Raw genomic sequence first — 18,736 nt, 5'->3', positions numbered from 1 at the left:
CTGCCTGGAGGACTGTATGAAATAAAATTTTCCATGATAATCAAATCAAAGTGATGTCCCCATTTCTTAATGCAACCCTGAAAGTGCTGAACAGAAGTAAAACAAACACTTAATAGCATTTATGGTTTAAACACACTTAAAACAAAGATCCTAAAGTCTTTACAAAAACAAACTGTACTTCTCAACTATTTTGCCAGAATTTTACAGTGTCCATCACAAACATTTTCCAGCTACGGATTTAGGTCAAGTTTCAACTCAGTAAGCTAAGGCATACAGACTGAAAGTGTTTCAATTAGCATAGTCAGTTTAAATTGATTTTTGTTCACAATTTAAGATATGATGCATAAATCTCCATTGAAGATATGATGGTTTATTCACATCATCCCACAGATGAAGAGAGTCCCATGTGTTTATTTGGTGCAGGGCTGGTTTACTTCAGCAGACTTGTGCATATTAGCAAACTGAAAAGGAATGCAGCAGCCCATCTCCTATAAACACCATTTGGCTATTTAAGCCTACACTGCACTAGGAATAGAATTATATCTCACAAACACCACCAAATGCCGGAGCATATAATTTATTCACTGCACGCTACATTATTTTCAAATCAGATTTTATCTGTCCCTTACTATATAAAGCTGGGGAAACATTCTCATACACATGGAACACTTCTGCACTGAGGAATTACACCACTCTGAAATGAATTTACAGGCTATGCATTGGAGGTCAATCTACAAGGCAGATTCAGATTTTGATTTGGATCTTGCTCCTGGTTCAGTGACTGACCTCAGACATGATCCCCAACATTTGTTTTCCACATTGTCATTCACTGAGACTTTGTTGGCTCTGCTTTCCTTTGTCCTATACTATCTCCTGCTTGCTTAAACACGGCCTCTGGAATGCTGTCTTCTGCAAGCTAAGAAGTATCTCTTAACATTCACCCAACACCTGTTCATCCAAGTGAAGACTGTGCAGCCAGGTCTGTAGCCTGCAAACCTTCCTACAAATGCTGCCTTCTTTTGGCCAAGTAAGGACCATAATCAGCTTTAGTGCCTCAGCATGTAAAGATGATTCAAATAATAATAATAAAAAAAAGGTTACATTTGATGCAGGCAGATAATGAAGCCTTAGGACACAACCCTGTCTAATTAATCTATTTCAAATTGGGAGTTTGCAGCATACTTTGGACTGTATAGTTTTGCACACAGAGGATATGCTCTGATCTTTTATGCCTCCCCCTTTAGTTAAGTTAGGTTTTCACACCGACAGCAGAGCTATTGTGTCCATGACATTTACTGCTGGAAATGGATGCTGTGTCTTGGCAGTGAATGGAAAATCTGAGCATTAGCAATGAAAAGATATCTTCAGAGTGTTCCTTGGTCTCTTGTTAGTCATTCAACGTAGAGGAATTCAGCACAGAGGAAACACGCTGGGTGAATGTCAGTGTTCCCAACTCTGTCTGAAGAAAGAAAAATCCTGCTATAAAAGAGAATATGGGCACTGAGCACAACAGGCTCCAGATTTTCAGGGCACACCAATAAAAACCTTCCTGATAGCAGAGTTCCAGCAACCCAGCTAGGGTTTATTTGGGAAGGGTGCAGTTTTCCACACAGGAAAGTGAATTGGGATGCATGTTTTCAGGTTGTAAGGAAAAATCCAATTGCTCTGACTAATTTGGATTTAGATGCAGCTTTATAGCCTGCAGCAAGAAGACACAGTCAACTGGGTGGAAAGTATAGTGTCATCTGAACCAGAAGTTCCCCATTTTTTTATAACCTCCCTTGAGAATGGTGTCCATGGTCTGTGTCTGACTGGATTCCCAGGAGACAACACGAGCTCTTTGTACAGGTACGGCTCTAAGGCTTTGCATTCCCTTACTATTTCACCAGGTTTATATCACTTACCGATGTCACCTGAGTATGCTTTTCTATCTGGATCAGTGTCCTCAGCTGAGACAGCAAACCCTTTTCTAGCTGAAGACAATTCCCACCATGCAACCTTTTAAAAAGTAATTCACAGCCTGGGTCACATCCAGGCACACAGTGTGTGCCTGGCCACTGTGTGCACAGACTGGCACCACAAGGGGACTGGAGCCAGCTCCATGCTCTGCCTGCCACGGACTCCCCCTAGATCTGATGCATGCACAGGGGTCCACAGCTTTTTTCCCTGCAGTGGCTTTGTAGGTAACAATCTGAGGATGTACAGAATAAGCCACAGAACCTATGTAATTTAAAACTAACCTGGGTTACTCACAAAAGCCTACAATACACTGGATTTCTAATCTAGAATTTGTATCTTTCAAGCCAGAGCCAAATAAAAAGAAAGAGCTTAGACAAGGCACAAGACAGTTGTTGTAATCTCCCCGCCCTCAGCAATGCCATGAGGATGATGCTCTTCTGACTGATGTGTTGTGTAATGATCTTTTGCATATAATTATTAATGCAATTAGACTGAAATCTACTGTCTAAAAAACATGTTGAGCATTTATGCCCTGTATTTTCTCAATTTATTCATACCAAAAAATAGGGAATATATCCAGACAGTCAAGGTGACACTCAATGTTGTTCTTTTTGCAGTACCATCCATTATAAATGTTACTTACAGCAGCTGTATTTGACTTCATCCTGGCTACATAGATTAAAAAAGAACCCACATTTCAGTTGTTTACAGATTATAACAAAAGATAATTATTTGGCTGTGGAAAAATGATCTAACAACATGTCTAAAATCTGCTTCCTTCAGGGTTTCAAGAACTCAGGGAAAGAGAGGGAGGGATTTAATGAAATATTTTTGCAGTTCTTAAAGAAGACTAAACTTAAGCAGAAGCAATCAAGGATTTGACTTTCAGAAATTGTTATTTTCATTTATGTTAAGAATGAATAAAAGTTTCTCTAGTTCCTTTATGTCATTATTACATATGGGCTTTTTGTTAGACAAATTTTTTCTGGTAAATCTGGATGAGGTATAGCTTTGGCTCTTAAATGATACACAATTGTTTAATATTTACATTTTTTTCACACAGTTTTGCTAAATAAATTCTAATAGTCACTGAACAGTGTGTTTACCACATGATGCAGTTTTAAAACATGCACAAAACCAATTCCGCACACAAATATTTCTGTGGGGAAGTTAAAACTGTAATAATTTGGCACCAGAGCAGCAGTGTGTGAAGCACTTGGCAAGTTTTTATATTGCACAAGCAAGAAAATGTGGTTATTTGAAAGATATAATTTAGGATAAATAAAATATTTACACAAGCCTAAATCTAATCAAGGTGCTTGCTTCATGAAGTGTATTTACATGGGTGCTAGTACACTAAAAAAACCCACAAAGGACACACAGGAACATAAGATGAGACAAATGCATTTACAGATCATGTTACAGGTCAGTGAACAAAAGATGTTGCCCTTGACACATAGTCACTGGTCTATAAAGAGAGACGTGTGTTTAATCTTAACCTGATTTCCAGTGGACAGATGGCATCATTTTGCAAAGCCTCTGGTATCACAAGGTCTTACATCAACATTGCCACACCTGTAAATAACAACTCCCTAATAGATAACAGATTCCAGACTTGGTGATTTTTACCCCTAGAACTCCCCAAAAGGATACACTGGAATATTAATGGGAAGCCAGCACTGCTGCCTTTTTGGATGGTGCACTCGTGTTTGCTGTGCTATCCATCAAGTGCAGCATGAATGGGCAATGCCGTGCAGCTCCCCAGGACACTGTGGAGAGGAGAGAGAGCCATCAGAGAAAATTACATCAGCTGAGCTGCAGAGCATAAACGATAGAGCCAGCAGGGCCCAGTGCACCTTCCTTTATGCCATCATGATGCCATTTGATGGAAACCAGCTGCTCTGGTCATGTTCTTCACGCTATACCCAGACCTGCCACCAGAACATGCAGATGAGACCCAAGCATCTGATGCTCTTATGCTTTATTTTGTTTTCAGTAATTTCATATACTTATGTAGATTGACGTTCTTGCAATTAAAACGAAGAGCCACTATCAACAAATCTCTCAGACCTCTAAATGAAATTTAAACTGATTTCCACAAGCTATGTCAGCACTGACAATACAGCATTAAGCCTAGTCAAATAAGACTTTTTAAAATGTATCTGCCCATTTCACAAGGAAATACATCTGAATACATCTCTAATGACACTCCATCTCTAGTTCTTCAGAAACTTCCTGTCAAAAATGAATTCTCTTGGCTTGCTTTACCAGAGGAATCACTGCATACATGCCAAATCAACAAATCACTGGGTAATTCATAATGATAGGTTATAAAGAAACTGATAGAAAGTGTTACGTGTGTAGGAGGACTAGACTAATCTTAGAGAAGTGAGGGATAAATTTTCAACTCACCATTCCTAGATTTGCATTATTAGTGCCCTTACTGATGCCTAGCATCAGTGCAATAACACTTTTTTATGTTTTTTGCTGAAGAAAATAAATCAGGATCAGTTTGGATATGGCCTTGCTCTCAGTTGAGATAGGTGGATCCCCGGGTGTCCTAGCAGATAACCTGTTCCCTGAGCTGCACTGGGTCCTGGGAAGCCTGGCTCCTGGCAAAGTCCCTGGCCCCAAAGCTTCCCCCACAGCTGCCTCCCAGACTCATCTTCCAGGGGAAGAGTTGCCCCCTGTGCTGCCTGGAAGTCCACGTGGATGGCCTGGCAGCAGACTGAGCCAGCAGGCAGAGAGCCACATCACGTGTAAAGCCAGCTCTGAGCCAGGCTGCCTCCTCACTTGCTCCTTTGCTGAACTTGAAAGCAGAATGGACATCTTGCTGTGGAAAACCTCAATGCCAGTGCATCAAGTGATGATCTGCTGGATGGAGAGGCCTGCCAGGAAGCACCCCAGCACTGCTCCTGCTGCCTGGCAGAGCCGCTGTGGTGTAGAAAGCTGTGCAGCCAAAAGACAGACGAACTTTACCCTCGGGGCAGTGGGCTTTTTGATGGGAGTCATACTGCTCCTGGGCCAGGAAACGCCCAGTGTCCTTTCCTCCTTAGGCTGCACAGCTGCACCTTGTCTTCCAAAGCAATCTGGCTCAAAAAGTGATTGTCACACTAAATTCTCCCAGGAGGAAGAGCATTCTTTTTATTTGTAGTGAGATAGCAAAACATACAAACAGAAGAGATTTCACAAAAATACTTCTATGATTATTTTTCTGGAGCATGCGCAAAAGCTGTTATGTTTGGCAATGAATTTGACAGTCACTTGCGTTGTTCAACTCTTTACCTTTAAATAACATTCCTAAATACTCCTGTACTGTTTTATCTGCCTGTTCCATGATGCTTCTGCAGGAAAAATTACCTCATGTATTTTCATCTCCCATATTTGCACACTGTAAAGTTCATCATTAGAAAATAAACAGGAAAACCCACCCCTTTGAATTTTGCACAGCCTAAAGTATCTCTCAAAATAAGGACACTGAACAAAACCTTTCTGTCATTTTATTTTTTACTTCCAGGGCCAGGTTTGGAGCATTTCTTATACATGAATCAGTAAGGAGCTCCAGTGCAGGAAGTGCAGACAGGCAGGAGCTGCAGTCTGTTCAGTAGCAGTAAGTCTCTATAGGCCCAACCTAGAGAAAGCCAGGCAGGAATCCCGAGAAAGGGATGTTATTTTACATGAGCTACATGCCTATTGCCCCAGTAACTTTCTGGTTTCTTTACCCTCTTCTATATTTTACAACATTCCTCTTAGTACTGAAAAAAATCAGGCTTAGGATCTAAATCCCGAGATTTCTGTGAAAGTTTTGACGCAAACCTGCATGTAAGTCTTGTGAAGCCAAATGTGATTTCTCTTCTATGATTTTATGGTTTTTATTCTATGTTCAGTTCTCACCTTTTACTGTGTTCTTCATAAGCAGTTATGAAGAAGTGCAGGATTTGTTTTACACCTCAAATCAAATTTCATTCTCAGCTGCTTCAGAAAAGGAACAGACCACTTGTGCTGAAAGTCATCTCCTCCTGCTGCCTTTGTTTCTCTGGCATCATCGATGGCACGTTTATATCCTGAATCAAAGGGCCCTGCCAGTTCTTCTGTGCCATCTGAGGTGGTGAAAGTGCTTTCTGTTATCCAATTGGCAAAAACCCCAAAGCCAGCATACCCAGGGATCTAGACTAGCTCAAAAGGAACTTAAAAAACCAGGCTCCTGTGGAGAGCTGCTGTTCCTCCAAAGGATTTATGGCTTTCTCTACAGATCACAAAAGTATATAATGGATCAAGAAGATAACCACAACTATAAAGAAAACAAGTATGTACTCTTACATCCTATTCTAAAATGTCCTACATACAAAACTATTCACTGTAATCCCTACATGAAACATTCACTAGCTTTAGACACTGTTGTAGAAACACTAGAAGACATTTTGTATATCAAACAATGTTAAAGTTTTCAATTTTTGTCCTATAGCTAGTATTTTATGAGTTTGCATTCTGAGTCTCTTCTTTAAAATTATTCTCTGCAAGTTGCTGACAAGTGTATAATACCTGCACAGTGGAAACGAAGCATTTAAAATCACAGAGCCATATTCTGCACACACTTACTCTACTGTAAATCCCAAGTAACTGCTGACCTCACTGGATTTAAACTGGATTTATAATGAAATTCAGAAATTGTCCATACTTCCACTGATTAAGCTTCAAAGTCATTTACTTATGACCTTTTCTGAGTACAAAGACAATTTAGACAGTGTTACCTAAGTGCCTTGCTAGGTACAGTATGACTTCAGTTAAAAATCAATGATGGCAACAATTACAGTTTCTCCTTCTTCAATCTTTTTTTGTACTGCTGGAACTAAAAAAAAACACTTCCTTTTTTTGAAAGCTCTACAATATTATTTTCACTTCTGATTTTCTTCTGTGGCTCAAAGAAACACAAAAGGTACATCTAGAAACAACTTACTTGGTGACATAGTTAATTCCCTGCAAAATATCATGGCTTTTTTTATTTAACATTATTTTCTTCAGCATCCTCTCAAATGTCCCAAAGAATACAGCTTCTAGCACTTGTCAGGAAACTAGTCTACAGTCTCTCCAGGATCTCAGTATGCTGACCAGGGGACTGTGAAATAACACCACAGTCCAGGGCAGTATCTCTCTCTTAGTAGTAAAAAAGTAGGAATGGAGTAAGGCAAACCCCAAACCCTAGACCAAGATCAAGCCCTTGAGATCTACCTGAGACAATACCACCAACACTCCCTCAGGAATTTTATTCCTTTGCACTACCCCAAATGTTTTCCCTCTGGAAAGCACTCTCCATAGCCTCTGTCATGGAGCACTGAATCCATCTAATTGCTTCACTAGGTGATGTTAGACCCACCAAACATTCCTAACAGGATGGGAAGCTCATGAAATCTGGCTTATTTTTGACACCACACCTGTACAACTCATCCACAACTGGGAGCAGTTCTGATGTGGAGTTTTGCAGTATCACTGTAATCATGCTGGGGTGGTGCATTCAAGCAGAGGTTGCACAGAACAAGGTTTGCAACACGAATATAGAGAGTGGAGACCAGAAAGATCATTAATTCATAAATGTAAGTACATACTGAACACTCTGACTCTCTTTTTTTCTTTCTGGTCAGTTATTGCTAGCAATTTTTCAATCTGCATGGAACATATTTTGGACTTGGGAAGTCCTTTTGGCTACATGGAAAAGGAATTACTCACTATGTTACACTTCTATTCATGCTGCTGATCAAGTTCGACTCATCAGAATCACAGAATAATCTGTGTTGGAACGGACCCTCAAAGATCATTGAGTCCCACTCCCAGCCCTACACAGCATCAATCACAAGCGCTTTCAGTCTTTTTCCATGGCAAAATAAATTCCTGCTACCACAAGCTCATGTGCATTACATACTGTGTGTTTTTACCCCTTCACCTCAGCATTTACTTTTACCAAGCTATTCGATTTGGTCTCGGCATTTATGCACTGCAGGAAACTATAAACACATGAAACCTCCCTTTTCGCAGATATGATCTCCTAATTAAACACAGAGTCAATTATCTCTGCCTTTATAACCATGATTAATTCAAAGAAGTTAACCATTATTTTCCTTCTGTGTTCAGTACAGGGAACTGCTTTGAGTGCTTGTTTATCCCACTAAAACTGCTCTCCCTGAACACTGCCTCCAAGCAATGGCTCTCCGTAAGTTTAAGGAAAGAGGGACTGGTTGTCTCCACAGAATCTTCTTGGCTCTCTATCTCTGCAAGCTCTCAAAATCCAGGAGCTTGGGCTAAACAGGGAATAGGCTGAAGAAAGATACTACCACAGGCCTAGGCCCTAGGGTACATCACCGTGTCCCGCAGCCGCAGGGAGGAGGAGGAGGAGAGAAGATCCAGCAGGCAGGAATTGTGCAGCATGATTGATTTATTTAATTATTTTACAAACTCTTTTATAGACTTTTTTCTTCATAGTCTAATTGGACAAAGGATCAGCCAGCCCTTGGGGGTGATTGGCTAAAATCCTAAAACATCCATTGTCAAAATATTTTCTGCTGTACCATAAACAAGACTTTTCAAGGCTGCAGGTGTTTGGTTGTTTAGATAACTCTGTTACCTCTTCTGTGAGAGAGAAAAGTATCTCACAGAAAATAGCAAGAAAATCCTTGCTAGCAGCATTTTTGTACCCACAGAAAGATGCCTCCTATCTCGGCTTCACAGTTACTTCCTCAAGTCCTGGCAATGTGAGCCAAAAGCTCCCTGACACACAAGAAGCAAGAAAGGTTTAGGAAACATAAATGGCAGATTGCTCCAGCCAAAGCACAAAATACTGCTCAAACATTGGTGAAAGAACTGTGTCTCACATGTGACAGGTGTCCTGAATGTGAGTTAAGAAAGACTTGGAACTTGGCCTTTGTGTGTGTCCACTCAAGAGCTGACCAAGCTCATCTGACAGGATGCCTACAATGACACAACTAATGCAGAACCACAGAATCCTTTAGGTTGAAAAATACCTTTGAGATCAAGCACCACCATAAACCTAACCTTGCCAAGACCATCAATGGAAATTGATTCCATTTCAATTAGTTATTGCTATTTTTCTGCTTCTATTTTGAAATCACTTAGAGCTACCCACTGCAGTTGATGCCTGATCATAGAGGAACTACAAGCTCAAGCAAATTAACTTAATCTATGCAAAGGAGTGTGGATGCTTTTAGTTGGGGTCTGTCTGCAGTGAGTAACTCAGTGTGCAGTAGCCAGAGTGTGAATTTGCAGCCCACCAACTCATCTGCACAAGGGTTTTGAATGGTCCCTGGGAAAGCAGCGTAAGTCACTGATATATATATATATAGTGTACTAAGGACACCCATAAAGAATATACTTCAAAGTAGCTAATGAACTATATATTCACATCCTGCCTAAATATCCACTTATTTGTTCCATGCATTAATTTGCAACCTAAATTAGAAACCATATGAGTTGGTGAAACCCATGTTTCCTTTTGTGCTACAGCAGAAATAAAACCAGAGGCACTGATAGGTTAAGGTACCAACAGGAGAGGAGGGACTTGTACTCTAGTAATCCACACGAGGACCAGCACTCAGTTCTCCCACCCAGCTTCTCCCTCTGCTCTCCCCTGCACCAAGGCTCGCTGTCCTGCCCCATGGCTCAGGTGTCCAGCCCTGTTCCCTGGTTTGGTCACTCATTTCCCTGCTTCTTCAGGGCTTACTGCTGCCCAGTGATGGCCCCAGCCTGGGCCAGCAGAGCAGACTGTTTCCTGCCTGCCTCCTGACTTTCCACTGAACTGCCCTGTGGTCATCACAGTTAAACAAATAAAACAATTTCCAGTTTAGAGGGTTTAATTATCTTTGATTTAATGCTTGTCAAAAGCTTTTCCTCCTGATGCAACTAATGTGAAATTCCAGGAAATGTTCAGTTAAACCCAAGGAGAGTCTGAGTGGACACTTGTGCTGGCTAGACACACAGATAGAGTGTCCAGCCAGGACAGTCCCAGAACACATTGCCATGTTAGAGCATGCTGCTTGAAGTTTTCATAATACTATTTTCTGCCATATTCTAACTCACAATATGCAATTTTTCCCCATCTCCCCAAGCCACAGCCATGGGATCTCACTGGTTCCTGGCCCTGTGGGAGGAGGATGAGTAGGGTGCCCCACACCAAGTCACAGAACCCTGTGGAGGTGTTACACATCACTTGGCCTCCGGCCCGGGATATGTGCTTCTCCAGATGCCAGTGCCAGGCCATGAGTCCTGATGCAGGAAGTGTGGCCTTTATGGCATCTGCTCTGCTTCCCAGGCTTAAAAGCAGGGAATGAAAGGAGAATAAAAGCCCCTCTCCAAAGCAGGCTCTTTCTGACACCCTGTGTCTGTATAATCTCAGTCTCTTGGCTGGGACCTCTGGAGTAGTGCCAGCAGGAATACCAACACAGGGTTACTCTTCCTCACCATCTCCAGCAATACTGCTCACCAGAGATGTGTTTCTTTCACATGTGTAAGATAATTTCCAAAACAAAGGATTTAAATACACATTGCTAATCTTATATGGATTCTGTCCAGAAGAACAAAAGCCTTTTAAATAATAAGACAATAATAGCAAAGTCATACCATTTTGTTTTAGAAATATTTATTCAAAACTCTAAGAAACAATTGCTCAAAATTTTCAGGCAATACCAGAAGTTCTATCATTTGGGCACATATTTTGTGGGAGGTTTTCTGAGACTAACTCTTTGCTCATATTTTTTTCTGCTCAGCTTCCCTCATGAGCATGGCTGGTTTTTCCTCATTCCCTGCCCCTATGTGGTTAATCACATTCTCTTTGCTGCTTCCTCCTCACTCTACTTGGATGTCCTCTTCTAGGTTCATGCCTTTACCTTCTCACCATCTGCCTTGCTTGGGTGTTTGCTCAGAGAAGCTTTTCTTGCAATGGGACCTCTGAACTGATGGCCCTGTCTGCTCCCCTCCAGCTCTACCCCTGGGAGCTTTCGAAAACTGAATTAACAAGTGTGGACAGCATCATTTTGAAAGGTGACAGGCAGTTTACATAAGATGGAAAGATGCACTTTTATAGGATCAAAACCTCTGCAGGAGTAAAGACAACTCTTGGCCTGAAAACAGAGCTCTTTTACGAGAGTTATTGTGCTTAACCTTTTATAATGCTCTCTTCTGTAAATTACGATAAAACTGAATTCTGTTATTTGAAACTAACACCCTCCACATCACACCAACTTTGAATTATGTGCTGAAAGCTCCAATTGCAACCACTTGAATGATGGAATGGGACTGGCTACAAAGTCAGCTGGCAACATTAGGAGGGCTGTTTTGGTTGCTGCCAGTAGCTAAATCACATTACCCACTGCCACATTTCCCTAGGAACCTACTGCAGGGCTGGGTATAAAAAAGTGTTATGAAAGAGAAAGGTCTCCAAATAATGCAATTGCTCACACCCACACCCAAGAAAGGGAAAGATTTATAAACAATTCTGCCTATATTTATGTAGTTTCCATGGCTCTCCTCTGTCAGACTCCATCTGTGCTTTGCCTGAGACCATCTTCCTTACACTGCATTTACTCTCTGCCTGTGACTTTTCAGGGATAAGAGAGGGATTTGGTTCAGAATTTTGACTGAACAAACTACAAGCAGGAAGAAACATCACTCATCCATGAGGACACATTTAGCTAAGTTATTGCAACATCTGATACTTGTGTGGGGCAAAACGTGCAGAAAATGTCAACAGTGACAGCAAAGACCTCTTATCTACCCCATGATATCTTGAGGTGCTGCTGTGTCAAGCAGTGTTTCCTGCTGGAACTTGGATCTGAGTGACAAGGCTACCGTGTAAGAGGGGGTCAGAAAAGGTCAACCTGTTTCCCTGAATGTCCAGCAGAAGGACAGGGTTGTGTCCCACAAAAATCAGGCCAGTCCTGTGTCCGGGAGAGTTTTGTTTCCCACCCTTATTCTTGCACGTGACGTGCATTTTAGGTACAGGGTAGCTCTCCAAACACCATTTCCACTGATTTGTGCTGCTATTCCATAGGAAATTTTGACTGTTGTGCAGAGTGTTTCCAGCAGATTAATGGCTGGATGGGAGCAAATGGTGGTCCATAAGTAAGGTGAAGGATATTAACTCCAAACAGTCACTAAATCTTTAAGAAATGCCCTGACCTCTGTTGGTTATTGCTATAAAAACTGGGAAAAAAAATCCCAGACATTTTTTCTCTATGACATCACCACCACTGGTATGCATAGAATATATATTAGTAAATCTTTTGGCTCTGCCTCTGTACTCTAGTCATCATAATTTGCTATTTTGGGGGAAATACATGCTAATGTGATGGGAAGAGTGGGGGAAGGAAACCACTATTGCTTTGAAAACCACAGTCAGAAATGAAGGCTCAGTTTCTCATTTTCTAAAGTGTCTTTACTTCCCTAGAGCATCACTTTTAAAATTCTTATTGTTGTTTGGAACTTTAGGCTCCAATCCTTGGACTCATTTACTTCATCCCTTCCCCTGGGTAGCTCCTGTTATTTTTATCTCAGAGGATTCCCTAGAATACAACTGTGGGGTGCTTGTGTGACCTACGTGTGTGTGCAGAGGAGGAAATGAGAGCAGAAATGCGTCATCAGCATTTGAAAGGGAAGTTACGGCACAGACAACCACCAAGCAGCTCTGAATGTAGATGGTGATGGACAAAGGGAGCAAAACTACACCTCTGCTTGAAGAGGGAGTTATGAAAGTGAGAAGCTTAAAAGGAAGGTAGCTACTTCCACTTAATTCTTAGCACTTTACTGAGGTCTTTATTGCACAACCTCTTCTCCCCTGTGCATTTCATCCATTGTGTGCTCCTCCTACCAATCTGCTTTATGGACATTTTATTGCTTTTAAGAACCTCTCAGAAGACACTTCAGCTTATGTGAGGACTAACAAGATTTCAATGCCCTGTGTCCTTGTCCCTCACAAAACATCACTGCACAAACTATTCCAAGGAATTCTTTCAGCAGGGACACCATGCTGTTGCCCATAAATCTAAGGGCAGCAGATGGAAAAATTAAAACTATGATGACACTAAGAGATACAAGTTAATTAAATAAGGCAGAGGAATATTTTAACAAATGCTATCCTGTCACACAACTCAGCACTATTTTAATGATAATGCTATTGTATTTCCATCAGAGTCAGCAGTAGATGTGATGGTTCTTGGATAAGATCCTCTGCCTCCTGGCAGGCTGTTGAGAAGGAGATGGAGGCAAAACCAATGCCTGAAATGGCTTGGAGGGTGATAAAGGCATTGTTTAGTCCAGCTCCAAGTTAGGAACTGATGATGTACATTGGAAAATACCGTCTCTTTAAAAACTTTGGTAACAACATTTTTGATTAAAGGCAAACACTAGATCTATATTATTAGAGCTCTTCTGTTACAGGGTCCAGGGAGAGTTGCAAGATTTAACAGATCTGCTCCAGTCATTCATAGATGGAACTAAATTGGAACACATGCCACTCTTTCTATCCTTTTTTGTTAATCCTCTGCTCTGTTTGCTCAAGACTATTCACAAACACTGTTACTGACAGTGAAACTTGCTTTTTTACAGGTTTTGCAATAGACTTAGACTCATAGAACTGCAGAATAAGCTGAGTTGGAAGTGACCCATTGGGATCACCAAATCCAACTCCTGGCCCTGCACAAGACACCCCAAGGATCACACCATGTGCCTGAGAGCATTGTCCAAACGCTTCTTGAACTCTGGCAGGCTTGATGCTGTGACCCCTTCCCTGTTCCAGTGCCCATCAGTCCATGCATTACCAGAGACTTGTCAATCACAGGTTGAAAGCTGTTAATCTCTCCCTCTGTAGACACCTTGCATAAGCCAAGAGCACCTCCACTGCACAGTCCCTCATGGTTTCCTTAAACAGTTTCTGTCCTCTGTGATCAAGCTGCCTTTGCACAAAAGATGATCCACATCAGCCACAGCACTGCCTTGTTACTATCCATGTAATTCTCATTTCTCCACTGCCACTGTTTTTGCCAAGCTTTCTACTCACTGATCAGCACTTCAACTCACCAGTCTGCAGAAGCTATTACCTTTACTCTTCAAACCTCTATTCTCTGTGTTCGCAAAACAAATCTTCTTGCTGTGACTCTTTCTGCAATTATAATTCCATTAATGAGTTTCTCCAGAAAGGCTGGGAAAGTGCTAGGTGATAACAGACATCCTATCTACTGCCAGTTACCACTTTGGACCAATTGTTTAGCCGGTGGTGTTTGTCAAGACCCCTGATCTTACCACACCTGAGAAGTTTTTGGGAACCAACCTCACCTGCCTCCACCGATTCCATAGCAGTGCTTTGTGAACCACATAGTGCTTTACTAAGGCAGACCTAACAGCTCACAGCTGTTGGAAAAGGCCCTGATTTCACTGATCAGCCATCTCTCATGGCTTGTGCAGCTTAGCAGCTCACCTTTCTTAGGCACTAACAGCAGAATTTACTTCTCTCATTCTTTATTTAAGAATATTTATTTTCTTTCTGTGTATTATACAGCACATGTAACTTCCCAAACAGACCAGCTCCTCTTCCTCTGGATCATTTCGCTCAGAGCCATCCACTCTTTGGACCTTTTGTTTTCACTGATTTATGGATGGCATTCTTAACTTTCTCTGCTACAATGCAATCCTCATCATCATAATTCTTCTTGTAGACGTCTATATTTTGAATATTACCTTGTCTTTAGAGTGTCTTTTCCTGAGATCATAAGATGTTCAGCTCAGAGTCTGCCATGTAGTGCTTCCTTCTTAGTCCTTACTACTTTGAATATCTCTCTCACCTTGAAAAATCTGAAGATAATTCTGCAATTTCAAAGTTCCTCAGAAAACGCTTTATTTCCACTTTATCTGTTTGCTTGCACTTTCTGCAAAGTTTTGGGGGTTTTCCCACTCATAGTGTGCACGCCCCTTCACAGTGTTCCCTGCCTCTGCTTTTTCACAGGTCAGGAGATTTTCTACTATCAAGGGTACCTTAACCCCTTTCATGGCATATTCAAGACAGAACTTTTTAAGGACCTGTAGATGTTCCGCTGCATTTTGTTCTGGCTTTGTGCCAAAAGCTTGTGGCTCACCATTTTCTCACAGTCCAGTTTTGCCATAGGTATCTCTGGCAAAATCTACTAATGCCTTGATTTCCCTTCACTGCTTATGCTGCTGTGAAGAAACAGGAGATTTGGTGGAACATTTGTCACTGAGATAAACAAGAGGCAAGTGAGTTTTAGGGAAGAATCACTCATGATACTGTCAATACCAGATGGATTTTTTCAGGTCAATTTTCTATTTAGCTTGAGCATAATAATGCACATGTAGATGATGTAGTGGAAGATTTTGAAGAGAAACAATCATTCCCTTATTGGGTTTTGGTTTTGGCTGCAGTTACCCCTGCAAGCTCTCAGGACCTGGATAGTCCAAACAGCACTTGGGACACAAACATTTCTCTCATACTTCTCCCTAGACCCCTTGCAGCAGAGCTGTTTGGTCTCCTGAAGCATACAGATAATATGAATGGATTTCATATAGATGAGGCACACAACAGACACAGAACAGTTAAACTCTTAGCTCCTCTAGTACCTTTGCAAGTTCTTACAAAACAGAATCTATGTGACAGAGTCAGGGGGCTTGCTGACTCCAAACTTCACTAGCTCGTACCAAAAAAAAAACCCCAAAAACATAACATAACTAAAACTTCAGAGAGACTTTGTAAAATAAATAAAGATTTTTGCTCTGTATAATACTGCTCTGTATAAACTCTTAGCAAAAGCATCTAGTTCAGAGTCGGCATGCGTTTTATGAAAGGTATAGCAAAGGATCTAATCTTAACTTACATGCACTATGATACAAAACCCATTTTGTGAATTAGAGGAGCACTGGTCAAAGAGACAAGCACAGAATCATGTGGCAAACCAAATGCATTATTTATTATTTAGTAGGGCTTCTGTAATTTAATTCCATACATTGATTTATTCATGAAGTGCAGTAAGAAAGAAATTGAATTATTGTGTGAAGAAAATGAGGTTTTATATTCAGCTACTATGCCAGCAAAAATTGAAACTAACAAACATGAGCTGAAGAGATGCCATAATATTCTTAGCCACTGCTTAGGAAATATTGACTGAAGCCCATCAAAGCAAATGAAGGAAGTTGCATTTAGTAATGGTGAAAGATGACACCCAGCTTCTGGTTTCTCAGGCCGCCAAAGAGCTTGTGCATTAAAGGCAGCAGGAATGAGAGCTCCCTTTTGCATGAAACCCATTCTCCTCCTGAGCATTCATGGCAAACCATTCACATCAATGCCAGGCTTGGCACTGGCAGATTTGGGTTGGCACCACCAATGCTAAGCTACAATAATCCTTTAAAATAAAATTTGCCACCAGGCAGCAGGAAAGTGACTCAGAGTGCAAGATCCTGTTCTCCTCACTTGTCTGATTGTGAGACCCTGCTGGCACTGTCAGTGGTGATGCCCATGAGCACCAAATCTAGTGGTAGTTTCTGTGACACAAAGCCTTTTGGAGACTCACAAGAGACAGGGGAGACAAGATGAATAGTGGCATTGAAAAATGCCCTCTTTCTTCTTTACATCAGAGTGTCCATACAGTGTCTGTGTCTCTCCTGGAGACCAGCTTTCTGGCTTCCCACTGTCTGGCATTGTATTCCTAATTTTGCAGCTGAAGTACCTAACTCTCACAGTTCTCTGAAATACAGTGTGTTGCCCAAGGGCTGTACATTTCTCTCTACTTGGTCTCAGAAATGGAAATTCGTCCCTATTACTAAGGCTACCATTATAAGTGTCTGGATTTTGCAATTCTTCACATAAACTACGGGGATTGTCTTGGGCCTTCACATGTCACTTCATGATTTAAATTAGTCTAAGTGTATAGGGGAGTCTATTACTTTACTTGACCTTAAGCAGAATGAATCCTTAAAGTGATGCTGCAAAAAACCCCTGAAGTATCACTGATGAGCATACAGCTAAAGAATTTATTTTCTCTGTTATTCATTTCACACACTAAATCATAATAATTTTTACTCTCTTTTTTTTTTTTTTTTGCATTTGCTACTTTTCAAGTTAATGGCTTTCTTTCCTTTTCTAAATCTCACTTTTTCTAGAAGTAACAACAGAAAATTTGCTTGAGTAAACTGAAACTTACCAACTGATCAGAGACATGTTAAAGAAATTAAAACTTTTTGGGTGAGTGGAAAGAAGAGTGCCACAATTGATTTATCAGTTTTAGAAGTGGTGGTACATGGCACCAAGGGCTTCCAGACATTCAGACACAGAGGAAAACTCAGAGTGCAAAGAACAGGCTGAGGCTCTGCTCTTCTGCGGCCTGAAAAGAACAGCCCCTCTGTGGCTTGCTCTGCGTTGGCTTAGTTCCCACATTACCAGCAAAACAACTGCCTAGCAACTCAGCTTTTCCCACAACACTTCCTGTGTGCCCAGAAAAAAAGGATAGCACCTAATATTCTCTCTGGATAATCCCCTTACTTGAGAGCTGTATCCAGCCCTCTGTACACATGGGAGCTGTAACCAGCAAGGCAACTGTTATCAGACAGAGAGGGCAGGCAAAGTCAAACCAGTCCCCTGATCCCTGCTGCAAGCTGTGCAGGTTATCTGCTCATGAGACAGACAGAAAACTTGCTGCTTCTCTCCACTGCATCTCCCCAAACAAAGGCAGGAAGCCGTGGCTGTCAGCAAAAAGGTACAGACATCCTTCCTGTTGAGAACCCTGTTTTGTGAACTGCGAGGGAGCTCTCTGGCACACACTTCACAACTGCCGGGAGAGTCCATCTGAAGGCATAAATAATTCAGCCCTTTAAAAAAATAGCGCTGGCTTGAACATGTGAAATTGCTTTTTCAGTTACCTTTAAGAAACATTTGCAGTCATACAGCAGATTTACTAATAGTTACATTTTCTTATCTGACATCCCAACTGCAGCAGTGTCTGGCAACTCAGTGTTTAAGTTACCTCCCTCACAGTTTCAGCACCAGTAAAAAAAGAGCTGCCTTGAATCTTCTGCAGCTGTTTCTGGGCAACATGCTGAGGGGGCTGCAAAATACACAGTTTTGCCCATATGTTCTCTGGAAGCACAAACCTTCTCATCCCTCCAAATGTTTGAGAAGCACTGTAAATAAGCTCTAACCAGCATAAATAAGAAAGCACTCTTAATCAAACACGCAGAAATTAGGGCAGCAACTTACTTGCCGTCTTCATAACTTCCTCAGGAACATTGTCTTTTCAAATGAGTGCAACAGGAAATTGTGGTGATTACAGGAGAGCTGCACGACTGCAGCTCAAACCACACGCTGAAAGTGCAGAGGCAGTCAGCACAGGATTGGTAACAACAACAGGCAGCCGCCTCCCCTTCTTCTTGTACTTTGCATGTAAATCTTAAACTGACGCCATGTGGAGAGAAGTGACTTCAGCAAAGATCTACAAGAAATATGTCTGTGAAAAGGCTTTATTACTCAAAGCTCTGTGCTCAGAATTGCAGTGCTTACCTCTTGAAGTGCTCCGAGACGTATAGATGAAAAGCATTCTAGGCCTGCTACCATTTAACACTGAGTTTATCTGGACAGGTGTTCACTGCCTTTATTAAAGGCAATACTGACCTTTAGTTCCTCTTCAGCACACAGGAATGAACTTGGACCTCTCTTGCCCTGCCTTTTGCTGTGGTGTGGTAGAGATGTGCACACTTACAGGTTGAATAGGTCCAAAGA

At 41.5% G+C, this 18,736-nt stretch overlaps 1 protein-coding gene across 1 annotated transcript in view; it reads right to left on the bottom strand.

Moving 5' to 3' along the window:
* CEP85L (centrosomal protein 85 like) overlaps window positions 1-18,276 on the bottom strand; it is a 139,708-nt gene extending 121,432 nt beyond the window's left edge. The window contains exon 1 of the mRNA XM_010402484.4: window positions 18,218-18,276. Coding sequence (XP_010400786.1) covers window positions 18,218-18,230 — 13 coding nt within the window. The 5' untranslated portion in view covers window positions 18,231-18,276. The remainder of the gene's footprint in view (window positions 1-18,217) is intronic.
* Window positions 18,277-18,736: the final 460 nt, after the last annotated feature.

This window comes from Corvus cornix, chromosome 3 (assembly GCF_000738735.6).
Source record: "Corvus cornix cornix isolate S_Up_H32 chromosome 3, ASM73873v5, whole genome shotgun sequence".
NCBI classification, from domain to species: Eukaryota; Metazoa; Chordata; class Aves; order Passeriformes; family Corvidae; genus Corvus; species Corvus cornix.
The sequence above is the reverse complement of the archived record's forward strand: the minus strand, read 5'-3'. Positions and strand labels throughout refer to the sequence as shown.